This window comes from Pelecanus crispus, chromosome 3 (assembly GCF_030463565.1).
Source record: "Pelecanus crispus isolate bPelCri1 chromosome 3, bPelCri1.pri, whole genome shotgun sequence".
Lineage (NCBI taxonomy): Eukaryota > Metazoa > Chordata > Aves > Pelecaniformes > Pelecanidae > Pelecanus > Pelecanus crispus.
The window spans coordinates 85,239,296-85,267,105 of record NC_134645.1 but is presented as its reverse complement, the minus strand read 5'-3'; the positions used below and the strand labels follow the sequence as shown (position 1 = coordinate 85,267,105).

General features: G+C 35.6%; 1 protein-coding gene across 1 annotated transcript in view; it reads right to left on the bottom strand.

Moving 5' to 3' along the window:
* The window catches only part of ASCC3 (activating signal cointegrator 1 complex subunit 3), a 293,625-nt gene that overhangs the window by 21,444 nt on the left and 244,371 nt on the right, over positions 1-27,810 (bottom strand). The window contains exons 35-37 of the mRNA XM_075708596.1: positions 19,487-19,598; positions 19,065-19,199; positions 662-886 (exon numbers count right to left, since the gene is read on the bottom strand). Coding sequence (XP_075564711.1) covers positions 662-886; positions 19,065-19,199; positions 19,487-19,598 — 472 coding nt within the window. The remainder of the gene's footprint in view (positions 1-661; positions 887-19,064; positions 19,200-19,486; positions 19,599-27,810) is intronic.

Here is a 27,810-nt window from a genome sequence, read left to right as displayed (position 1 = left end):
TGCATGTGATTGCTTGTTACCAGTACTCTCCATGGTCAGTTTAGCTTCTGTGGGTTGTGACTGCAGTACAACTGTAAAAGTCACAAGCCTCCAGACTGAGTTTAAAATCTGTGTTTAAAAGCGTGCTCTCTGACTCTATGATAATTGGGAAATAGAAGACATATCTTTTCACAAGCTAGAGAAAAACCTTGTATCTCATCCCAAATCACATTTCAAAACATGTTTTATTTATGCTTGGCAGTGACTACAGCGCTTCTGGGTGCTATAAAAATAAAAGTACCCATGGGAGACAGGTTCTTGGGGGTCAGCATAACAATCTGCAGGGAGCACACCCAGGCAGGAATGACTTACGTACAACATTCTGTGATGCAGAGATAGAAAGCTGTTGCATATGAAAGAAGAAGTGAGTCCTATGGCAACAGATGCCTCCAACCAGGGTACCACAGTCTTTTACCATAAGTTTGTTTACCTCCAGTTCTGTAAAGTGGGCATCTTTATGGGCATCTAGTCCTCCCTAAACAAAGTGGTATCATACCGTGTGGTACCAGTTCTCCACAAGACTGCAAGAAATCTTCAGATTTATTTATATTCAAAATATTACAACACACTACAAATAAATAGTAAAACAACAAAAGTTAAATATTGAAATGCCTTACTATACCTGACATATTCTAATTGCTTGGTCCAGCACTGTCTTTGTATCAGTTGCATAATCTGGACAAGGCAGCATGGCATGACTGAAGTGGGCTTGCAGCAGGAGGTGTGTTTTTGTGTGTGAACTGTCAAATGAATGGGGATTGACTTCAACTGGAAGATGTTTTGCCAGTTCACTGTTCATCTGATCTTCATTGTGTCTCACAGGCAGATCCGTGTACTCCTCAGCATTCTTTAAAAAAAAAAAAAAAAAAAATTAAGCATTGTAATTAACTTCACAGTAATTATTATTCCTCACCAAGTCATTAAAAGTATATGCATTTAATTTACTACAGTTAGATTTCATTGTTAAAATAGCAGCATTTTAATGTTCAGAAAGCATACTTATTTATCAAAATCATGTGTGTGGGAAAACAATAGCTAGTAAAATATTCGCAAATATTCACACAATTATAGGTTTTAAATTTTTTTTCACATAGCTGATTTTAACATAGGAGAAAAAGAAAATAAAACCAGTGAAATAAATACATTAATTGGCTGGACTCAGTATTTGAGATTACTTTCTACAGATATCCTACCCTGACTGGCCCACAAAAACATTGTAAGTTTAGCTATAAAGAAGTCAATAATTCCCATTTTCAGTTTTCAGGGTTTCTACTTTTCTCTTTGTATTCAAAACACAGCGGGTTTGAAATGGCTCTGGTAAGGTTCTTTTAAAATACATTTTCAATATTTTAAGTAGTCAGTGTCTAAGCAACCGATGATCAGCGATCAAAGGAAAGAGCAAAATTGTAAGTAGGTGCTGAAAACTATCCTCTGTGCTCTAGAGTGGGACTAATACCATTCATGCCAAAATGAAAGCTGTCTAAGAACTTTCTCGCTGTTGCGAAAAGGAGCTGCACACCAACAGGTAATCTAAATGTAGTTATGAGCAGCAACATCCTTGGGGCTGAGAGGAACAAGTATGACTGTTCCAGTAGCCAGAGCAGAGATGTTCATTCTCCAGCTAGGGAAATCCACTGTCTCTGAAAGAAAGAAAATTCAACAGAAGCATCCTAACAACTATAATTTAGGCTGAAGAGTCAGTTCTGTTACTCAATTGGTAATTTTTTTTCCTCCATAAAATGCTCTTGTGCATGTATGCATACATATTCTTGTTTGGAATGAGAATGATCTTTCTGAAGTATAAAACTTAGAAGTAAAGTAAGAGTTTTATAGTATGTGATATCTTTTGCACCTGTAATTTAAGAGAGTGTATTTCTTTTGTCATAAAATAAAAAGTCATTTGGGTAGCCGAAGGGCAATGTCTTCTGAACTATGGGCTTAGCAGAGACCATTAAATTAAAGTGTTCAGGGTTTTATATTCCTCTTAAACTATAGATTCAATATTATGCATTTTAGTCTTCAATCTCCAGTCAGACTTCCTGCAAATCCATATTAATGAAATATTCACAACGGTAACCAAGGCAGAGTGAGGTAAAGAAAAATGGCAATTTTAGAACACCTAATAGAACTACCTAATTGACTTGCAAAGTACCGTATCCACTCATTAATATCCTAACACATAGAACCTTTTTTGACAATTCCTAAAACCAGTTATATAGCCGTTTTTCACCCTCTTGGAAACTGACAGCACAAAATTTTCTATTTTCTTTAATGGCACAATGAAATCACACCTAAACTGTGATATAAATGTAAAAGGAAAGATAGGTATTAGACAATTTAAGATTTGGAAAGAAAATCAGAATGTCATTAATTTATTTCATATCTTGACTGCAGATTAGAAGTGAAGACTGACTAAAGACAACTGCTGCTTAATCCTGGATGTCTCTGCTAGATCTCTTGTGAAAACTGTGGTCATTTATTCTCTGAACCTAAGGTCACAATCTTTTTAAGCCCTATAGAAGGCTGCATGTTTGCTTCACTCTTTTTATTTAACTGGCTTCTCCTTCAAAGATATTTTAAAGAATATTTACCAAGGAGATTTTTTTACTTAGTTTTGCTTTGCAGTTTAAAGTAGCAGAAAGAAGAAAGATCAGCCAAGTCACTCCAGACCAATTGGTACTCCTGAAAATGCATTTTCGCTAATTCTTCCCCAGCACATGTTTTATTTACCTCCAAAACACTCCTCTTATTTTAAACAACTTGCCTACTTAATTTCCTGTTTGTGATCATTGACTGTAAGTAAGTGAGGTTCATTTTCTTATCTGCATCATGTAGGTAATTAAAGGAAATTGAGAATGGGTAGTGAAGCTTTTATACAACTGAGAATGAAGCTGAATGGAGGGCACCGAGGTCAGCAGAGTCCATTATATTTTTATGTGAGAGGCCAGTATGTCTGCCCTGTCCTTGTTTGCTTAGTGTAGGCTGGACAGACTACTAACTGCAAATCTGTTTCTCTGATTTGCCCAGCTGTCCTTGAATAAAGACATCTTCCATTGCAAAATGTTAAATGACAGTGATTGACAACTCTGTGATGAACTCTGCTTGTAACCCCCTGCTACTGTTTTCAGGTTGCACAAGAAAAGACAGAATAAAGAAACATCCTTTGTAATCACCTCAAATGGGCCCTGCTGTTCACTCAATATTTTTTCATTTTAGTTTTCCTTTTCATTGTGAATCTCAGTCTGTTCTGCAAAGGCTATAGCTACAACTATTCCACACATATATAATATATACTATTTTAGTACATTGTATCTGAATATCGTTCTTACTTCCATGGGTGAGGAAACAGATCAAATTACATATCAATCATTAATCTTCATTCTAAAGTCAAGAAACTTAATACAAACTTTATAGCTAAACCCCAAAGCACTGCTATGCATTTTTCACTTTCCCTTTTTTCTTCTGTTAAATCAGGACTATTGCAGCCCACGTGTGAATAATATGTTTACAAGCACCTACAAAGTGAAGCATAACTTAGAGTATACCAGGAGATAACTAGGAATTTTAGCTATGGGTTCTGCAATCATGCGGTTGGTAGTCATGTCACATCTCTCTTTTCTATAGGTCTGTGATGGACTTTCCCAATAATGTCTTCTTTTGGGCAGCAGAGACTGCTGCCTCATTTCGAGGGTGTAAGAGTCCTCTCAAACTTACATTTCAACCTGTAGACGATGCAGGGTCATATAGGAGACAGTAACTTGCTTTGCCAGTAAGAAATGTCACACATAGACCTGCATAAACTCGATAGTTATGTTTTACAAGGCCAAAGGGCTATTCTGATAATTGAATTCTGTTTCCTGCATAACACCAGCCACGGAATCATCTTAAGAGTCCTGCCTGCAACATCGTGTTCCAGATATGCAGTTTATCATTGCCCTTTATTTGAATTGTTAGAATTGTTCTAAAAGTAAACAACTCATCCCATTTAAAATACATCTTTTGTAGTCTTCTGGTACTATGAGGCATTTGAGGAGTCAGACTGAACTAAAGTTTAAATCAGGTATCCAACATGGTGAGTACCACACACTGCAGTGCCCATAGGGTTAAAAAAAAACCCCAACAGATTTTCTTTCTACCCACAAAATGTGTAAGTTTGGCTGAAATTACTGATTTATAGTGAGAGCTGAACTATAAACTTATACCACGTGTAAACCTTCTGAAATATTTTAAATCTCAAGCAACTACATCTTGCCGTCTATCTACAAGAGAGAAGAGGATACTGTGGACCACAGACAGAAATGGGATCAAGGTGAGCAACTAAAGTAAACTTGAATATTTTAAGTTCAGTTCAGTCATGGGAACAGTAAAACTTATAAAGTTAATGAGTTCTAGACTTTAAAGAGCAGTTGATTAATCTGTAACAATGAGGGTCTAAACCAAACCAAAAATAGTTTCTCACATTCCAGAGTTGAACCAGTAGTCTTTTCTTTAGCGATGCTGTTATTGAAACTACCTTAGAATTGACTGACTGCCTGTACGTTCCTTCTTTTTATATAGCTACAGTGAACCCAAACACACCATATTTTCAACTTTAATAAACCTGCAACATGTTTTGCTCTTTCAAGTTTCTGATGTAGAAAGAAACAAGGGAAAAGCATTCTTAGAAAATCTAATATCAAAATAAACAGTCATTAAGCTAAAGTATTAAAAAATCTTGCAGTGAACTAGTACTAAAAGTAACTACCAGAATATAAAAAAGGAGAAAAGATGAGGATCATTTTTAGCTAATATAGTAATCGCATCCTCTTTACCTGAACCTTTAAATTACATAAACTTCTGGTAGTCTGAATACAGGCTGAAGGACTGAAAAAAATCATACATTTGTGCTTAGAATGAAAAATAAAAAACAAGCTGCAATAAATAAATGTGGGGTTTTTTTACAGCTATTCTGCAATTAACACTAATAAACATTATAAAGTAAATTTCAGTACTCTGCTATCAGAAGTTCAAAGGTATGCCAATACGCAATTTATTTTTCCAAGTGAAAACAGCATATTTTGATCTTTAAGTAACTGGATAGGCAAATATAAGCTCACCAGTAATATTATTATATAATTTGCTTTTGTCTTTTTTTTCCACTGTACAAAGTGCTGCAAAGTATTTTAGTGCAGCATCCTGACCTGTCACTTCCACATAGTGCTACAGCGAATAGGAAGCAGCTGTACTCCAATATTTAAAGCAGTCTGTAACTGTCCTCATTTGAGTGATACCTATGTTAGCCTTGGTGTAGGATAGAGAAAAGTAGCACAGTCAAAACAGAGAAAGAACAAGCACTGATAGTTTGTGAGTAGCTAGGTAACTGCATAATAATGTTTTATAATAGATTCACAGATTCTAAATTTTTCTTTGAGGATACTTGAACTTCTGTACTTAAAAACATTTGAAATTATTTCCCCTTTTTTAATATATATATATCCCATTCATGTGCTGACAAAAGTCTCATTTGACCCTGTTAACTGTATTATAAGGAAAATAAAAAATTGCTTAACTAAAGTTCCCAAGTTAATCTTCCTTTGCCCATGCTCTTCCCAAGAGCACAAGACCATATTATGTGACACAATAATGACACAAGTATATATTATGAAAATTATTTAAATTAACCAACATATTTATACTACATTTTATCTTCACATTTTCAAGGAAAGACATTAAATTTACACAGATGTATCCTGGCAGGCAACTGGAACACAATCAAGCTTAGACATATATTCAGAAAAAAACCAAAAAGTGAGAAAACATGTGCTTAAAAAAAAAAAAGTCCAAGCTGACCACATACTTAAAAGTTGTTTTTCAGCTCACGCCAAAAAGTAAAGTAGATTGAAAAATGGAATTGGAGAAGTACTTGCTAGAATTACTGCTCTGAAAATTATATCTGTGTTAGTGATTCCATTATAAACTCCTATTTTAAGGAGTTTATTGGTAGCCTATAAATGTATATGCTTTGGTCTCAGTTTTATGGGACATAATTCAAACTTCCAAAGTTTAAAATGTTTGGGGTTTTTTTTACTCTTATATATAAAGGGTCTAGGACAATATCCCAGTTAAAGACAGATATAAACATATATTTCTAGTTAAAAGTTTTAAGAACAAACATGATGTATGTTTTCAAGATTCATATTACAGACAAAAAGAAAAAAAAAAAAGTAATTTCTACCAGCTTATTGAAGCCGCTACATAACACAGGGATATTTAGATTGGAAGTCCTCTTTTAGACAGCAGACACTTGTACAAAGAACTTCCTTGCTCTGTTTTACACATGTAAAAATATATTTTTAAGATAAACTTTGCAGAGGTGACATTCCAGATTTTTAGGGCAGCCTGGCAGGCTCCATTAAGCAACAGAGTTTTGCACAGATCTTGAATAGTGGCTAATATGATGCAAAAGAAGAAAACAAAAATCGGCAGGCAAGATTAGAATATATTTACTACATGATACTGTAATTCATCACAGAGACCATTTCTAAATATGCTCCTTGCCTTCATATACCATATAACATCTCTCCCTGTTAACTGCATGTGTATGTGGCAGTGCAATCAAATGGCATCCAGCATATTAGAGCCAACCCTGCAGTGCAGTTCCTTTCCCATGGGGGCTTTCCCAGCCCTTCCTTCCCGGGTGGGTGGCTGGCAGGGAGGAAAGGCAGAAAGCGAAGGCAGAAGGCCCTGTGCCAGCCCCTGTGCCGCGGGGCACGGAGGGGTCCGAGCCACGGGCCCTGGGCAGCAGCTGTCCCTGGCTGCGGAGAAGGGGCTCCCTCTCTGGCACCGGTGCCTCCCACTGGGGACTCTGCCTGCCCCAACTCTCCACTCCAGCCTGGGTAACAGGAAAATGACCTTGCCACTTCACTAGTGCTCTGTCGGAGTACTTTCCACGCTCTACTTTTGGAAAAATGACAGGAGGAAAACTAACAGATATGGGCAGGATGGAGAGCAACATCCAAGGGATAAGGGCTGTTCAGTATCTTTTTGAAACAAATAGTAACTTTTTTATTTCTTATCTAATTAGTGGTTAATGCATTTTATAATAATATGTGTTAAGATAAAATATGTGTTAAAAAAAAAAAAAAGTAGTACAGAATTCAAATTGTAAAGTTAACCCAGTTAACTAAGTAGGAGCAAAATAGTGAGGCTGAGCTACCCTGGGCTCTATCTCTAGATTTAAGACTTACCAGAGAGAGCGTTGGAAATTTCTGGTTGAGCATGAGAAGTCAAAGAGATGAAGTTGTAAAATCCATCAACATGCAACTATGTAAATCTGATTTTTTTAAAATTAATTTATAACTATCTTTCAGGATTCAAAATGGACTCATTTCAGTAATGGGACCTACAGACATAGTTTATAAGAACATACAAGTTGAAAGTTCTTGCAATTCTTACAAAGTTCTCACGTTAGTGATCATTGAAATAATATATAATTGTATTCTCAAACATCTCACTTTAAACAAACAAGTGTTTGATTTTTGTTTTTAAATAGCTGCATATGATAAACACAAATTTTACAATTACAGACATCATAAAAAGTACAAGCTAGGGCAATGAAACAGTTGAGTAATCACTTAAAAACACCCTGAAGGGTTTAGATTTCACAAGTTCACCTCTTTCTTAAAACATCCAAACTACAAACTACTGATGACATTCCTGATGACCAGAGGTCAGGAGTCTGAAAGACCTTTGCCACTCCACACAGAGCAATAGGAGGTCAGCAATATTAGCTACCAGTAGCAGAGCGTGCCCTGGCAGATCTGGGAACTTCTAAAGAACAAAGTTGAATTGCTGACCTCGGCTTCAGCATGGAGTTGCTAAAAGAAAATGCAAGCATGCTAGCACATGTGAGAGGGAGGATTATATAAAATAACAATAACTTGACATGGGAAAAACGTTATTAGGACTTCTATACTAACTTGCAAGTGGATTTCTTTTTTTTTTTCCTCCCCCCTCTCCCCCCCTTAAAGTTTCCTAAGCATATCAGAGAAGCTAGGTTTCAGTGTATAGGAAGATACATTAATAGATAATACAATCATTGCAACTGGTTTACCAAATGGTAAAAACTATGCTTATAGAACCATTCTGTTTCAGAATAATTTCCTTTTCAAATTGCATACTTTACTAAAACATATTAAAACAAGGAATGAATTCATGATTTTAAGTCTTAACTCTCACAATCCGTATTTCATAAAGTTTATGATCACTATCATAATTCAGTGCTACTTTTTTGGCCAGTCCTAATAAAAACCATTCTTACAATACATTCGTTTTTCCCCAAAATGTGTAGGTACTTTCATAGTATTAAGCTGTACAGCTTTCATAGCGGTGGCTTTAGTTCACTCTCAGGTTTTTAAGTTAAATTATTGATTATAAGTAAGCCTGTAACACTTGCACAGTTTATGGAAAAATAAATGCAAAAGAAGACTAATGCAGGATAAAAATAAGAGCAAACATCTGAAACTAGTATGGCATACACATTATTCACCTAGAATAAGTTACTTTGACCATAGCAAATAAATATTAATGGAATCATATAAATTCCATTTATAAAGTGAATTATAGTGATGTGAGAGAATTATTAAATCTTATCACTGGAAATGGTATATTTGAGATTTTTGCCTCTCGAAGATGCCTGACTTTTCCTATTACTTTTCATGAGAATGCTTTGAACCTGCGCATTCTGAATGCATTATCACCACCCCATTTTTTTTATCTTAATACCTAGATGGGGCAGTGGCCCACAACTTTCTTCCCCTGTAATCTCAAGTCATATTATAGGAAACATTTAAAACCGACTGTTTTTGGCTTATTGAAACTAATGGTATTGCAGAATGCAGAATACAGAATATAGAATACAAAAAAAGCTTTTCAGAGCATGAACTCAGTCATGTGCTAACACAAAACTGGAAAAATCTCTCTGACTGTACATTCAAAAGTCTGACTGTCATGAGAAATCTACTTCAGTTCCATTTGGACGTTTGTCCACATTTTGAAGCTGAGCTTGGCTGAATCAGCTGGCTCAACTACTGATTGAGACGATGATAGCAATAAAAGTTGTAATAGCAAATCTTGGCACACAGCTTTCCCCGGGAAAGCGATCAGTCATTTTCCATCTTTGGCTTTGATCCTCCATTGGGATCTTCCAGTGCAGAGCCCAGACCCAGGGAAGAAGTTAACAGATCTCTGCATTAGGCTAATGCTACTTTGCATGGAGACAGGAGTAAGCGCTACTAATTCTTCATGTGAAATGGGGCCCATACATACTGTATATGTTAATGGCAAGCTGTACAAGCTTTGTGTGTTGAAAACCGGATTTCGGATCTGCTGACCTGTGGCAGCTCCCCTAGTGGGGAGCCACAAATGCACACTGCTGCATTTCTGTACTGGATTAAATTCCGGATCTAGACTACTATGTGACCAGAGACAAAAGAGAATAAAAAGTTCGCAGGCGTGAATACCTGTCATCATGTGGTGAAATGACTAGCAGCCTCTGTTCAAGAGAGGCTCAAGCCCAGAATAACAGAAGAACAATATGAACTGGCAGAAATATATGGGAAACTTGGAAGGTGCCTACACGCACAATGTCTTTTCAGCAAGCCAGTGCTACTGGTCTCACTCTGAGCACTTTTAAATGAAAAGAGTTTAATGTAATAATAAAAAAACACAACTGTAAGAGGAAGTGACAGCTGCTGCAAGTAAATTTCAATAAGGGTAGTTCCCTGCTGATAAAAACTGGCACATCTCCACTCATTTCAGTGTAACTACATGGATTAACATTGCTTGAAAATCTGACCCAATGCTTTGAAGAACTCAAGAGCTACAAGGTAATGCAGAGACGGAAGACACTGATAATCACAAGGGTGGGGAAGAGGGGTGATCACTGAGGAAACAAAAAAGTCAGTGAAACGAAAAATATTTGAAGTCTATTAAACAAATAGACAATCTGTGCTTGATTTGAGGAAGTTAAATCAACACTTCTGTCATGAATGACCAGAGGTCTGATACAGTGAATAACATGGCAAAAATGCCCTTGTACCACACTTAACCTTAATGGAACATCCCATTACCTGAATGGATGTATCATGCATTACTAGGGCAGATCTAACCCATTTTGGATGGCAAGTGATAATTTTTCTTGGTGATGTTCACTGCACACAAATTTGTGAGAATACTGTAAACTCAGTGTTGCTACACAGACTTATACCATGTCTTTTCTACCTGTAAATGAAGGCATTCATTTAAAGTACACTGTAAGACCTGTATTAAAAAAAAAAAAAAAAATTAAAATGGAAAGACAACTGACAATTAAGAGAGTTGCAGATATTTTGCCTCTGGTGTAAAGTTTTAAGAACTTCTTTTAAAAGACAAAGAAAACAAAGATTTTCAGTACCAGATGTCTAGGAAGATCCCATTTGGATTTGAGCTACTTAAATTTGCAATCATGTATTTATACATCTAACAGAGCTTCTGTTTCCCCTAGAATCTGAAAATTAACTAGCTTTGTAGCATCTTCCTTGATCTGCCACCCGTGCCCTGAGGATTAGAGACTCCACCTGAGCTTGTTTTACAAGCATAACAGAAAAAATTAATCTCTGCTGGCAGCGATCCCACTGGGATACTGATGAATAATGATATCCCTCTCTTGCTGCCCTCTCAGTCCACTAGAAAAGCCACTCTAACCCAGCAACGTGGAAACTGCTGAAACCATTCCAGCTGTGGATTAGCAGGCAGTCAAGCATCCATCTGTTCTGTGTGAATCAAGAGAAAGCAAACACGCATTCTTATAGCTAAAGAAGTATTAAAAACTAGCATCTTATATGACTGCATATAGTAAATATTAAGACAATCATATACAAAAGAAAAAAATAATCTATTATCGACACCTTGTGGTGTTTACATTTGCTTGCTGCCTTAAGCAAATGATAAAACAGTTGGAATTCGCCTCATTAACCTACAGAATATTGTGCATTCAATGATTTAATACATTTAAGATAGAATTTATTAATATTGTATGCATCAGTTGTACCTAAAAATATTTTGTAAGTGGACATGCACACACACACTAAATAAATATCAGCAAACATAGTAGCATGCCTTCACCTTCACAGGAAAAAGATTTAAGAGACCTGTTGTGAGAGGGATTTTAGCCATTTTCTCACCCTCTAAGGTGAGAGGAATAGACTGGAGATACTTTCTCTTTCTGGAAACTAGTTTGAATAATCTCTGCTGGCTTGCTAGTCTTTTCCACTGGAAGACAGAAAGGAAAGGCAGTGGGAAGTTGGCATGTGGGCAACTCAATCAAATTGGTGACGTCTGATTTGACTCTTCCATGGGAAACAGGACAATGCTCTATTGATATAAATTAAGGAAAGTTGTATTTGAGCATCATCTGAAATAGAGTGCATAATTTGTCAGTTTTCACATACAATTCCCATATTTTGCCAGATGCCTGGCCCACATTCATTAAGCTGCAGATATGAAGAAAATCTGCAACTGTTTGTTCTCTAAAAGCAAGCTTACTATGCTATACTAAATTTACAAATACATATATTAAATTTTTCAAATGCTAAGAAAAGTCTTGGCCTTTTGGTAGCAAAAATCCCTCTGCAATTTCTTCTAACATTACAGGTAGCATGAGCTACCTAAGTAACTGTGAAATAAAGCACCTTTTAAATACTAGGCAAAGAATAGGAGAGGCCAATTTTAAAAGTTCATCTGTGATAATACATAACATCAACACTTAAAATAAAATTCAACCTTCCGAAGCTAGCCAGAAAAAAAAAAAAAAAAGAATGAGACAAAGAATCTAAATGTAAATAGGAAAATACAAGTGTCAGATACTTCATTAAGGACTGATCAGTAATCCTCTTATGTCCTTTTTTTAAAAACTACTATGCTAAAGGAACAATATATGCAGGATACCAATCTTGTATGATGTAATTATGTCAGCCAAACCAATCCTTATCCTGAAATTTCTCTTCCAATCAGAGAACAAGCTACAAAATGCCATCCTCTTTCTTAACAGTTTTACAAGTCTGAGCAATAACTTCTTTGCTGACAAAGAAAAACATTTGTGTGCCTTTAAACAGCAGCCAGTAAGGCTGAGTTGGTGTTGCTAAGTGAACTGAATTCTGCGAAAACAAATTCATCAGCAATATAATTGTAACTGTTATAATTTATAGTATAATAGCATAATTCTATCAAAAGCAAAGGCAATAACTAGAAACCAGTGAAGACAAAAGAACTGCAGGCTGCAGAGGACCTAAATTTGCCTCTCATGCTTCAATTATAAATTGGGAGACACAAAGTAGGTAGAACTTGTATTGACCTGCTAAAGGCATGGCACACTGAGCTTGTAAGACTGCCTTCTGGACTATTTGGGGCATGAGAACCCACAGCCATTTATAAATGCAGCACTGCATATCATAAAATGTTCAGCTTTACCTTAATAAAGATGCAGCTCAGAACTTCAGTATTGTATCAACACACACAAACGTTATTTCAACAAATATATTGTATATTTGAAAATAGAGCCATACGACATGACTGCTGAAAACAAGCCATTTAATTTTCAATATGAATACTCTGCAAAGTATTGACTGCATGTACACAACTATGCATAGTTTGAAATCTCGCATAATCATGATGGCTACAATTCTAACTGCCAAGTGGTAAGTAAAAGACTTTTGTGCTAAAACAAACAAACAAACAAACAAACAAATAAATAGTGTGCAGTTGAATTGCCTGCACCTTTATGCAGTCAGCTAAACCAAGCTTGCTATCACTGAACTTGCTTCTAGCATATATACCAAGGACAAGCATTGATTTGCCACAGATGGCAGCCAATGTTCACGTTTTTAAGTACAAGACCAGGACAGTACTCCTATCTATCCTAGCAGATACAAGTGTAATAGCTTCCTGGCTCATGAAAATAGTTTTCGTTGGTATACATGAGTGTTTTGCTGCTATAGCTGCATCTATAGATCCTGTTAAAGGAATTTATTTATTTAATATTTTATTTAACTGTCCTGAGTATTGATTCAATTTTTTAAACTAGCAGGTAATGACAGAAGTTGAGTAAGAAGATTGGAGGGAAAAAAAAGGAGATGTGTTAATTGGAGATTAGAAAGTCATATGTATTGGAGATGAGAAGGTTTTATATTTTCTGGTTTTCAATGTAATTCTTTCTTATTGATGCCACAAAAATGAAAGACTTATGCCATGTTCGGTTAGCTGTCAGTGGTGGGCACTGTCATCTTGATTTACCAACTGACAGTGCTTTTCTGGAAAGATGGGCAGCATATGATGCTTTCAAACTAAAAATCAAACAATCATTTGGAAAAAGAAAAATAAGAAACAATTGTGTCATGATGTTAGAAAAAATTTACTATATTCAAGTCCTACAGCAACATTCAAAACTGCTCCATCTACTGGGACTAGAGAAAAATCAAGACAAATTTAATGTGTGAGTATTCTTGTGTGTAAGTACTCTTTCTGCTAAGTACAAGATATTTTGAATATACTGGATGTAGATGATGAAATTTGGATGCTACTAAAATTCACTGTAGCATTTTGTTTTATTTTCATGAAGCCAAAGACAATTTTCAATTTTAAATTATTTTATTTAACACAATGTGATACTACCTAGATGTTCCAGGTGGGAATTGAAGCACAAATGTTTTAAAATATTAAAATACAGAGAATATAGGCTGTATAAAAATTAAGTGATCCTGGAAATGCCTTTGTTTAGGATGAAATTTATGCATTGAACAGTCCTAGGTATGGATTTATTGTGAAGAAAAGATTTAATGGTAAGAGGTAACAGTTTTCTCCTATTGTAAGGGGTCACTAAAATATGCATAATGGCTGAGGCCTGTTCCTATTTGTAGAGTGGCCACAGCAGTCATGTTCATATTGTTGAGAATGCATGATATATGCGAAATCAAATATGTAAGTTCTTTAAAGGTTAGCATGTAACGTAATTGCTTTTCATCTGATATAAAGTTTACATAATAAAGTATTTCTATTCTTGACACTGAAATGCCATGTTTAAAAAGAATAACATCATGAATACAGTCTTGCTGTATTTTTATGCCTTGAAGAAAATCATAGTAGCACCTTTATTTCCTTCTAAATGAAATGTAAATGTAAATTTAAGCTAGAAAGTGACTGACTTAGGAAAAGTGATCTGATTTTTTTCTGAAATGTCTACAGAACAGAAAACCAGTTTATATAATATCTTAAAAAACCTAAAAGCAACGTTTCTGCCATGGCTTGCAGAGAAAATATTACATAAAACAGCTCACATTAGCTTGTTCTTGGACAATATTTTTGTAACTTATTAATTCCTCCTTCCCTGGTATCTAACTGGAGACCAGTTGAAAAGATGGTTTATCCCCGAGTCAAAAACGTTTGTGGCCCCTTCATGTGAGACTGAATCAGCAGCTTTAAGATACAATTCTGCCATAGAAATAAAATTAGTTTAGACTGAGAGTGTAAATATTCACAAAGACTCGCGTATTTCCCTGGTTAGAATAGGATGTGCCAATGAAGATAACAGAAAATACAGCTATAGGTTAATTGAGTTACCTGTAATCTCATCATATAAATACCTAACAGGTAATGAAAGACAGATAAGGCATTAATAACTTTAGTCTTTTGTTATCTATGTATCTGGGATGGAGAGCGCCTGTTTCATGAACCTCCTCCTTCTGCCTTCCAAATCTGCTACTCCAGCAATGCCAGATTTTCTGCTGCATTCCAAAATACTTAGTCTAATACAAGCCAGTGTAACAAAACCATGTCAATTAGATAGAAATATAGGGAAGAGGTATGTGGATACCAAACTTATAAGCCCATGTTTATATCACGGAAAGATGGATACATATGCCCCACTGTAACACAAATACCATGTTGTTCTGTCCCTAAGCTCCCCACTTAGAAAGAAACCCATCTCTTTTTTATATAAAAGAGAAACCCATCTCTTATAACCAGTTTACATGAAAGACAGCAGTAGGCACAAGAAAACCAACCAGTTCTCTCTCAGAATTCAAAAACAGAAATAAGGGACAACATGCAGATAAAACAAGGCATGAAAGATGGTAATGTTCTCCCCTTCACTGTCCAGTATGAACAGATATGACAAAGTATTTGCTCTGTAAATAAGAATATTAACCAGATAACCAGATAAGGGTAGTAACAAATTACCAAAAATCATTAAGGTAGTGGATCTAGCCATCACAGTCCTGATCAATCATCAAGACAGACCTCCTTTCCTCAAGGCAGAACAAACCTACATTTATTTTAAAAAGATTTGTGGTGCCTGCTGCTTTAGTACAGACAATGACAAAAATTACCCCAAAGTATCTCTCACTGTTTTTTACCTAGACCTCTGTTTTCATCTCTGCACCTAACTTTCAGAATAAAAGGAAACAGTCTTTAGGTACCTCAGGGAAATCCAGCCTGTCAGTAATAATTCATGAACACTTTCTCATCAATAATACTTAATGCAAGAAGCACCATAACTCAACAGTGATTAAGTTCATTTGGATTACTACTGTCTGAAGCACGGTTGGGAAAGTTTTAAAGAAAGCTTGATGGAAAAGCATCAAACATTTTCTCTCAGAAAAATTACAGGTCCACTAGCACAAGTCAGTTACAAAAGTAACTGAATCTGAACTTCGCCTGCTAACTGCAAACCCTGCAAGACAGATTAAACATCTCGAGCACAGATTTGCTGAGAGGAGAAGGGAAAGCATGAGAGGATTGTACCCCACCTATTTGTATCACTTATTACTGTATATTTCCAACATGACTGCGGGGCTGTTCCCATGTGCCATGTTCCTGTTCATGTTATGGATACTTCAACCCCTAAACCATACTGAAAAAAATTCATTTGATCTTGCACAATTCTGGCAGAGGATCAAATGAAAAGATAAAATAAAACCAGAGAAAAGAACAGATACTGGAGAAGACTATGAGTGGTCTTTACTAAGTGGAAACAAATCTTGCTATCAAGTGACTTGGGAGAGACACATCAGCCCTAGAAACAGTATGACTCAAAACTACTTTTTCATGTGAGTCGCAAAGATGCATGGATAATTCATTGGTGAATGATCCTGAATTCTGAACACTCCCATCACCATGGCAAAATATCAATATGAAACTCAAAATCCCTTAATCAAACTCAGGTTTAAAACCCTTAATACAATCATAAATTTCTGAATTCTTGAATGCAATCTTACTTTTTTCCTGATTTTGTTTTAAACAAACTTTTGCTCCTGTTCAAGTTACACATTGACAATTTGGTAAAAACTTGTATATATCCCATTTCAAACCCACAACATCAGTATTTTCTTCATTACAGTTGGACACTTGCCTTCCTTAAATACATCACACAACTTGTAAATGTCTAAAGGTTTGCAAGATTACGAACAACGCCAACAAAAAACAGACCCACATGTCGCATCTACAAAATCCTGCAACTGCATTTGAGAAGTGTTTTGGATGGTTATTCTTAAATAACACAGTTCAAAATTCAAAACTTTAAAACTGAGTGAACAGCAGAATAATCACAATTGTAATTAAGTTTTGCAATGATAACAGGCCTTTTTGTACTATAGCTACAGCTTCCAGTTCCAGCATCATTAAGAGATTCTTCAAATTACTTTTTAAATATCCTTTTCCCTCAGGATTTTCACTTATACCTAATTAGACTACTTACCCCATGCCATGTAATTCCCTATTGCCAAAACTGCTAAATGCTTCAATAAGAAGGAGGAGGGCACCAGTGGAGCAAGGCAGATGTAATGTCATTGGTTAACAATAGAGGTGTGAAGCAACTGCTGTAATTATAAAACTCATTAATTCACAGTGTTTAAGGGAAAAAAAAAATCCTTGGCAATAACTCTGTTGAAATGGCAATTCTTTTCAACACTACATCAGATTGAAAAAAAACTTTCAATTTACACCTTCAACAAAACAGAACAGTAATTCCACTAGTAATTATGAAAATCAACATCTGCATAAAAAGTAAGGAAAAATTGTCAGGTATAATGGCATTCAGCTTTCATACATCCTTTTCATCTTTCAAATTGACACGTGGCACATTTTGACCCCTAGCTGATTTTATTTTTAGTCTCATTCCTCTTAAGACTGTAAATGGACAAATTCCAGGACTGTATTTCCAGGAAAAAAAAAAAAAAAGAATTAGAAAGAATTAAAGCAAGATTAATGAATTTTAAATCTTACAGTCTCTGCCCAACAGTAGGGTCCTAGGTGTTGTCTGCAACAGAAATATGTGCCATTTACCTTTGCACTTCATGGATGCAAGCTGTTCAAATAGATGAGGGGTCCTGATATAATACCCGCAGCACTAGGTTCTGCTTCCATCATTCATATTCCATATGCTGCTCACTAGCTTAGGCAGTGTCATGAAATGTCCCCCATCTCTGCTAATGCTATTTGCAAACTTTCCCTGTCCAAATTTGTCTGAAAAAAAATTCTCAAGTTTCTAGGTGGAGAAAATTTTCTCTAGAGAGAAGAAGAGATTTTAAAGAGATAGCAGCTGGAGTAAAGCTCTCACCTTGAACACTCAACATTATATTAAACTTCTGTTCACTAGTGGGTATTTCTTCATAAAATTTCAGTTATTTTACATACAGCATACATAGGAATTGTGGTTGATTACCATTTTGAATTCAGCTGAATACACTGAATTTCATTTCATATAATTTGCAATGTTTTCTGACAACAGAACAACAGGTATTGCAGGGTCAGTGATAGCAATTCCCCCATTTAGGCTGTCTAACACTTTCCATTATAAAAGATTACTGTGGCCTTTATTTCTGAGCTGTAACACTCTGAATGTTTGCAGCAGGCGATTTAAATTTACCAGAAGGAAAGTCTCTGTACTAGAAAAGTGGCTTTCCTAGTGTCACAGAATGCTGATCAGGTTTTGTTGAGATGCAAACTGTTGAATAGCACTATTTTTATTTTTCTTCTTGTATTTGTCCTCAGAGAAGTTTTGGCAGCATGTCAAAACAATAATGAATATAAAAGTAACATACATAAATACTATAAGATGGGACTCTAGATTTTGAAGTTAACACTTGGAAATCAGAATATTAAAGAATTTGGGCCACTTGTATAATATACATAATATAACAGAGACTATAATCATAAGTGGGCAGAAATAAGTTTTCCTGGATAATATTCAGGCACTTCTTGTTTTCAAATATCTGTGTACAAGTGGAGTTATACCATTTGGAAAATGAAGATTTTGTAGACAGAACTACTTAAGTACTTAAAAAGGAAATAGGAGTAAAACCTGATTCTTTTATGATGACAATGTAATACTATCACGCTGCATTGTACACCGTGTCTCCAGATTTGCACCCTAAAATCTTTTGCCTTGCATTGCACTTCTCTACTAAACAGTCACTAGATTAACTGTATGAGCTGGCATTATTGCAGGTTATGACCTCAGGGATTGTGAGGTGGCTGGGAGAAGGAAGAGAAGGCATTTTAGGAAACAGGTCCTCCCCGTATGTCTCCCCCACATCGTAAAGCTGCTGTATCTTCCAGACTGTCCCAGTGCAAAGTGATGGCCCTGGTACAGATTTAGGATGTTGATATGCAGATATTATTCTGGCATTTTAGTATTATACCTATTAAATACTATACTATAGTATATTTGGTATTACTTAGAAAAAAAACAAATATCAGATTTGTATAGATCCTGAAAACGATAAAGGGACTTCAGAAGAGAAACAGGTGTATACACTAATTTTGATGTACTGATTAGATGAAACACTTGAAACAACAAAAATGATTCCGGTATATTACTCAAAACAACAAAAAATGAAATTACAGATCAGGGAAGAAAGGCTTTCTTAATTTTGGGGTGTTTTTTCATACACTTGTAAGTGTCTTTAAGAGTCACGAGTCACATATGTTTGAGTTAAGAAAATATCAGCACTTACTGTCAGAATTAAGAGCAATTCTTCAATGTTGCTTTCAGGTTTCAACTGATCTTTGAACATCCCAATAGTTGGATGCTTCAAATAGTAATAGGAAGCAATACGGCCGTATGTCAGAGGTTCAATGCTGCGATTATCCTGTTAGAAGAGGAATCAAATATGCATGGTTCCTACATGACTCAATATAAATGGTTCCTACAAAACTGTAAAATATTTTAAGACTATGCTGTAAGAGAGAACAGCAAAAATGATTTAGCGTGATAATTTAGCTGCAACCACAATTAAGCTCGGTTTTCAACGTAAGTCTTATAATTAGCTCCACAGACAAACTCTTCACATCTCAAATCAGGAGCATGTATCTCGCTGTTCCCAACTTTTAGGAGCATGTATCTTACTGAATCTTATAAGGCACAGATTAGTCTTACCTCCCCAATTTCAATACAGTAGGAGCATTCCAAATCAAAGAGGGATTTCTCAACGAGGCTTGAGAGGTACTTATTCACAGTGTCATGGCTCACATCATCCAAGTTATAGTAACTAGATAAATTGAAAACAGATGCATTAAATGAATACTTTTTACACTCTGTAGATTTTTAACAATAATGTGTTGTAGGAAAACTTACAACACTGCTATAATACACACACATACTTGGAACAGCAAATATCCACATTAAACAATTAAACACAGAACTATTCCCTTATATAGTCTAACAAGAAATTCATGATTCTTAAATGGTTTGTGGGAGTAACCAACATAATACAGGCATGTACATATGGAAAGATGGTAATTTATCTGTGTATTAATAGAAAGATTGATACAAACAGAACTGGACTGGCTACATTTTATTGGGGAGAAAATTTTCCTGATTACATAAGTATATTTTCCTGATCATATAAGTATGAAGGTGAAGAAGCAATACTAACACAAGTAACAGTGTTTTAACTTCAAGAGAAAGGAAGAAAACCCACCAAGGATAGCAACTGTTCTTGCATCCTGGAACTCTGAAAATAAAAACTAGGCATATAGTGACATCTCTTGAAAAAGCAACCTTACACCAATCTAAATGTTGGTGTTTGTTGTTATATTTCCATGTCATTTTATTCTCAAACTTAAAATTGCTAAAAGAAGGAATAGGTTGTTTGTCAATGTGGTTACTTCACATGTTCATTTTCAGGCAAAATTGCTTAGGTAAACTATATATAACAACAATGGTTCTTAGTTATCTGCATGAAGGAAATATGTTTATAAAGTGTGCCAAAACATATTGTTATGCCAGCATATAAAAAAGACCCAGTGACTGAAGTTTGCACTCCTTAACTGTAGAACTTAAGCTGTATTATAAGATTCTTACTCACACAAAGAAACATAATATCAGGGAGAGCTTTTACCTAGAAAACTCCAGAAAAAAACGTAGTAAGAACTTGTGTCCTAGATTCAACAAAGGCACCAATTCGGAAAGTAACAAGTAAGTTCAATGAGCAGTAAAGAAAAACTGAGCATGCTCAGAAAGTTTAAAAATTCTGAATATAAGCAGAACAATTAAATCATACAATTTCAAAGTGGAGTTCAAACAAAAAATTTGATGATTTATTGAAATGTTAAAAAGCACAGTAAAACAAGTTGTCCCTTCTCATTTATTCTGTACAATACTGTTGCACAAACAGACTACTGAGATTGCTGCAAAGATGAAAGATGTTCCTTTGTTCATACTAGCTGCTTTACTAAAATTTCCTACTGTTACGATGTACTCTGCATCCCCACTGGAAACAATACCATATGCTGTAATGGAGAGCAGGTTCTTTCAGTGTTATTTTGTGCAGGTGAACAACAAGCTGCAAAACAGTGTGCTGAGATTAATTTTAGCTGATTTTACATAGTTACAGCTACACCTGAGTTAGTCTTTTTAACTCCTTTTACTGCCAATGGAGAGAAATGTGAACTTGCAGAATGTATTCATCAGAAGTGTTTTATGTAACTGCTTTAGGATGAGGTGAAATGTGATCACTGATTAAAAAAAAAAAAGAACTTTAGACAAGCAGTTCAGTTGCTGAAGCTATATTTGGGCGGATGAACCCCTTCTCTGATTTAAACTCTATTTTGTTTACTGTAATGCTGCTGTTAGCAAATTTCAAAAGATGGAACTGTGGTTTTACATACTACAAGCATCCTTCCATGACTGTTTCATTAACAGAATCTGATTTGCATTATTAGTTTCTTAAACACAGTTTTAAACATTTATCTTTCTGAATAGCAACAGCATAACTGAAAAAAGCCTGCATGCTAAATAGCAGTACAGTCACTTCCAATTTTTTTCCCTTGTTATTAATCCCAAATTATGGGGTTAATTCTCTAATGCTTTGAATGTTCACTTATAATTGGGTAAAATTGGTGTAAAACACTACCACCATAAGAAAAAGATTAAGAAAATCTGTTCTGATAGCAGGAAACAGTCAGCTACATGAGACAACAACTAAGCGTATATATATGGCAGTGGAGTATTCAACTCTGTGATATTTTATACGGGTTCATGCTGAGATGATCTCAAATATTTAAAACATAGCTATTGTCCAAAACCAAACCAAAACAAAAGGAGTATTTATATCGACTAAAAAGTTTTATATGGTAGATAGCCATACGTTATCAGCCTTATGCAAAGAAAATTTATTTGTAGCAAAAGTACTCTAACACTGTTTTCAATGCAACTTAATTTTCATGACCCCCCTTTTAAATTTACTGAAGTAATAGAGTAATGATAAAGCCTGGTCAATATTTCCATCTGCACGTTTTATATGCCTACATCTTATCACCGAACACATTTAGATTCTGTTTATTAGCAGAAACTACTTTGTAACATTTTGTTTACCTTCTGAAAATAATTGAGCAAATTAACTACATAATTTGTTTAAGGATGTGAAAAGATTTTCTATTTTATACATCTAAACCACTAATGATTCATTAGTATTTTTCTCTAAATTGAATATTACACTACTGAAATGATTCTAATTAAGGCACTTTGTTGTCACAGTATTCAGACTTTGACCATATCATTGCAGCACTATTATTTGCAGTATCACAACATTGATGATGAATACTGATAAAACAAAGGAAGAGATATGGGCAATACACTGAAATTCTTTTTTGAGACTGAAATTTAAGACAGCAATTCAAACAGATTTTATCTTGTGCTCTGCCTAATTTGCAGTATTTCACACTGAAGTCATAATCATAAAAAGCATTATAATGCCTTTTAAAAGTGATGTGAATTTTAAATTTGCTGATTTTTGGTAATTTTTTGTCAGAGGAGTAAATATATAGCTGCCTAGTGTAAATAAAACAATGTAAAGAAAAATCTTAAATGGTTTGTAATCTTGAGTGAAGTGGTACCAGTGTGTTTTAACTACTATCTATAATGGGGTAAATATAATTTTGAGCACACCCACAGGAGCTTCTTGGTCACTCAGCACATTTTCCCCTAATAAAAACCAAAGCCATTCATCTAGAAAGACTATGTTAAAATCATTAGCGAAAACAGAGGTATCATGACATTAGACAGTATTTTGAATGCACAGGCATAAATGCAAGTTGAATTTTGCATGTTGGTATGCTCCAAGTATAAAAGCTGCATCGTATGTGAGTTCCTCTATGAAGCTATATTACCTAACTATTTAATTACAGATAAAGAATAAAAACAATGCAGTTTCATGCTCACTGCATTGAATCATCTAGTCATTATTTTCCCTTTGCTATAAACAGACAGCCTACCTTTTTATCAGCACACCATTTCATTTATTTCACAGTGAAGCCCAGTTTCACAATAATTGACTTGTCAGAAGCTCTAATTTATGAGGCTGGGCTCTGTAAGCCTTCTCTTATATTGGACTCAACCTGCACACAAGCAGGGTTGAATATTTACAATGCTGTTAACAGGTGCTGAGTTGTTTAATGATTCTAATAGCCAGAAGCGTACTGAGAAAGCCAGCGGGATCACAATTACAGGCTGTTTGAACACAACAATTACTCGTCCCCTGAGAGGTGTGAAAGTCAAAGGCAGTTTTATCCTAACAACATCTAGCACATGGGCTAGACAGGCTAACTTCCATTAGTAGTCCATTGGGAAAAAGCAGTAACAAACCCCTAGGTATCATAAAAATTTACAAAGTATGTAAAATTTAAACAATCAAAAACTGAAGGAACTTTTTATTGTCTTTTAAATAATATATTTAAAATCGCAAACCTTGTAGAGCTTAGCAAGAACAACAAACTGAAACATGAACTTATTTCTCTAATCTAAGGAAGTGTGGAATTTCATCAGCTGAGAAACAGAGAGAGACGTGCAGGAACATAAAATGTAGATGAAGTTACACAAAACATTTAGGATTTAATGTGAATGGTGGCAATCATTTCCTGTTTAGCTTATGTAAACCTGACCTGAGATCTCTCTGGGAAATTTTTCATCAGCCTTGAAATGGTCCTGCTATAACTGTCAATGCTGTTAAGTCATTTGTTACAGCACCATGTTTTTTATGTTCAGATTATACGGTAGTAATAGTGACACACATAATGAAAATCGGTGGCAGAGTCAGCCAAAAATATTAAAAGAAAAAACTTGCTAGATGGAAGGCCCTTTGAAACAAATGCACAAAAAAGACAAATCTACAGCATTTACTTGATAGCAAGAAAGTGTGCTTTCTGGGATTTTATAGTCCTGAAAGCAGAATTTTGTTATGAACAAGTATGGGGGAAGCACAGATAGCCATTTTTGTAAATCGCTTTACTGCAGTCGTCAATTGTGTTTGCTTTGATCAGCTTGTGGCCTTCAGCAGCTGCCATCTTCAAATGGCATCATGGAAATGGTACTGCGTATATGGCACAACTGATGGACCTTCACAGCCAGAGACCTATGAACCAATGTACCAACTCACTTCTGTTGTTAAGGCATCACTGACTGTCTCTGGAGTCCGTGACTGGCTTGCTAAAAAGCATTACAGTATGCGCAAATGCTGCAGACAGTAATCTCTTGTTATGAAATTCATAATAATGCCTACAGCTGTTATTTATGAAGTATGTATACATACACACAGATCTAAATGTGACTGTAAAAGAAAGAATTCACCCTGACAAATACCTGTTTACCAACTCAAGATATGGATATTGGTAATTACCGCACTGCAATATACCTGTACCTTCTTAGCTTCTGTTCTTAGTAGCCACTGCCAAACTTTTCCATTTTACCTCTTAATCTTAGTTAAATTAACTTTCTTCAGTAATCCCCCCTTCTGGTATAATTCCAAACTAGCCCTAAAATTCTGAGTAACTGTGATTTTGTCACTGAAATACATATTATTCTATCCTGACTGGCTGGTATACAACAGTATATAATAATAACATGTGAATAAGCATCTGAATAAATATTATTAGACATGATCAGCTAATCATACTGAGAAGAGGAAATTTAAAGTAAAATATAAGTGTATGATGATAAGAGCAGCAGTCTGAGATAAGTTAATTATAATTATGCTACATTTTCCTTTCACTCAGAAAACTTCGTAAGACTGACATGAAGTGGAAAAAAAAACCCCTTAATAATAATTCTCAGAATGAATTAATAAAAAAAAATATTCAGGTCTTCACAAGGAATTTACACAGAAAACTGATTCAATAAGTGTGTACATATACACACACACTCTCTCATATATATTTATAAATACATAAAAAACCACACACATTTTAACAGTGATGTGATGTGTGCTTTCAGGATATCTAAAAATTAACTTTCCAAATGAAAGCTGATTCTGCTTAACTTTACATATGTTGTAAATTTCTATTTCTCTTTTACTGCACATGTATCTGGAAAATATCATAACCTGATTTACAGAAAATGTTTCCCATAGCCATTTCTCTTTTGTAGAAAGTTGCAGATTATAATCTTTTACAAGGGTAAAAAAATGAAACAGTCAAGGAATTTTAGCCAAGGAAAGGAGACAGACGAGCCTCTCAAAATAGTCCCTTTCAAAGAACAGGGCACTTGGCTGATCTGTCTTGTATGGTCTTGACTAAGTAAAGAACATTTTGACTGAAGCTGTATGTGGAAAGTAGAACACATTGTAGTACTTGACTGAAATAGCACAGAAACTCTGACTTAACGTGCAAATTCAAAAACCTCTACATTTAGGAATAATTGCTTTGGGGGAGGGAAAGAACAGGGAAGAAACTGGATATTGAGACTGATTCATTTTCATAAACAGTTTTATTTGGACCACCCCTCTCATTTGCACATCATCTCTTGAACAACATGCACATGGACTAGTCAGTATGCCTATGACCAAAACTAGCACTCAGCTACTCTACTCCCCCAAATCAACAGCTCAATTACTCCTCTTAAACTAGTCAGTTAAAACCCATTTCATAGATTTTGAGATACAGGGGTTCATCAAACAAGAAAATTCAAATGGTTTGATGAAAAGTACTGTAACATGCAGATTTTCAACACCACCATTAAAAAAGCCATTATTACAAGTCTAATAAATTGTCTCAAGTGTGTCAGAAAAAAACTTTCGTAATGACTGCATGTTTAGAAGAAACCTGGATACTTAGAGCAAAAGGATACTTTGATCTCTATCACAGAATCATAGAATCGTTTAAGTTGGAAAAGACAAAGCTTTAAGATCATCCACTCCAACCATTAACCTAACACTACCAAGTCCACTACTAAACCAATTCAGGGTAGAGTAATAATTTCATGTTTCCTGACTTGGTAGCTGGATTATTTTTTAATGAAAGTAAAAACTAGGAATCATTAAGGTTGGAAAGGATCTCTAACATTATCAGTCCAACCATCAACCCAACACCACCATGCCCACTAAACCATGTCTCAAAGTGCCACGTCCATCCGTTTTTTGAACACCTCCAGGGATGGTGACTCCACCACCTCTCTGGGCAGCCTGTTCCAATGCTTGACCACTCTTTCCGTAAAGAAATTTTTCCTAATATCCAATCTAAACTTCCCCTGGTGCAACTTGAGGCCCTTTCTTCTCGTCCTATCGCTAACTACTTAGGAGAAGAGACCAACACCCACCTCACTACAACCTCCTTTCAGGTAGCTGTAGAGAGCAATAAGGTCTCCCTTCAGCCTTCTCTTCCCTAGGCTAAACAACCCCAGTTCCCTTAGCTGCTCCTCATAAGGCCTGTGCTCCAGACCCTTCACCAGCTTCGTTGCCCTTCTCTGAACACGCTCCAGCACCTCAATGTCTTTCTTGTATTGAGGGGCCCAAAACTGGACACAGTATTCCAGGTGTGGCCTCACCAGTGCCGAGTACAGGGGGAGTGTCCAGGAAGGCTGGGCATTCTTCACAACATTCTTCTATCTCACAACAACAGTAGATTAACATTACTTAAATAGTACAAATTGCAGGCATTCAGTACGGCATTTTACAATACTGGATTGGAATAGAATGATCCTAGATTTGTTTATGCAGCTTTAATATACAAGTAGCTAAAACTGGCAATAAATGAGAATGTAAATCTTCTGCATATTATCTAAGCCCATTATTTTGGGGATTTACAGCATCATATGCAATGACTTTTATGCCAATGAATCCCAAGGCAATTTACCAATCATGCATATGGGAATTACTTATTCACCACTAAGGTACAATCACCTGCTGGCTGGAAAATAGTTCTTGTTTCACAGTGGAGAGAAAGTCAATAAAATTGCTTCAGGGCCGGACATGATAAAGAACACTGTATCAAGTGACACTGAGTATTGTGTAATACACTGGCATTGTGTAACTACCCAAACCAAAATTCAGCCATTGTGCTCCTACTCTTGTGAAAAGAATAAAGCCTAAACCCTTTGGATTATTAAGGGCTGCAAATAGTTCTTGTTTGGTAATATCAATCATTTCATATGCTCATCTATGGCACAGTAAGCTCCATTCCTATACTGCAATTTATTCAAAGTTATCTCAACTATCACTTACTTCTCTTCATAAAACTCTTCAGTTTCTTTGATGTATCTCACTCAAATACTGACCACGCTGGCACTGCTTGGTTTGTAGGAGGTTTGAAAATACCACAGATAGTAGGTCCAGGAACTCTACTAACTGGCTAGTTTAGTAACTTTGGATGAAACTTAATAGAATTTATTATCATGTCAAATAATGGAAAGCGTGCACAGCCATTGCATTTGCACTTGGTATCTAGAAGTGACCTCTTTGACACAGTCAATAATGTCCTTCATTTTTCTCCCTGCATGACTGAGTACAAAAGGAATGCTGAGTACCTCTGTGTGGATAAGACAGGGGGTAAAGCAGCACAACTTGTGAACTGTTCCAACCTGCATGTGTGGTGTTCCAATGGAAGACTCCAATTCCATTAGAAACTTCAATATACATTCCTATCCTGCCATTATGAACATGACTAGTCAAGATCTGTTCATCTTGTTTCTCACTACAAAGGCTCTGCATCTCACTGTGAAATACAGTGGTTTTTTCCTCCCCCCCCCAACTTTCTTCCCACAGTCCTCTCAGAAGAGCAGAACTTTTGCTTAAAAGTTGATATTGTGATAACTTCAGATTTAGCTTTCCATGACACTGCACATTGAAGAAGCTGCTGAGAAAAAAAGACCATCAGTAAACATGCCAACCTCATACTCCAGTGGGAACCTTCTTTTATATTAGGAAGAGCTTGCCTATTAAATCAAACGACTACATTTCTATATTCTACACTTACCTTTGGGCTATATGTTGT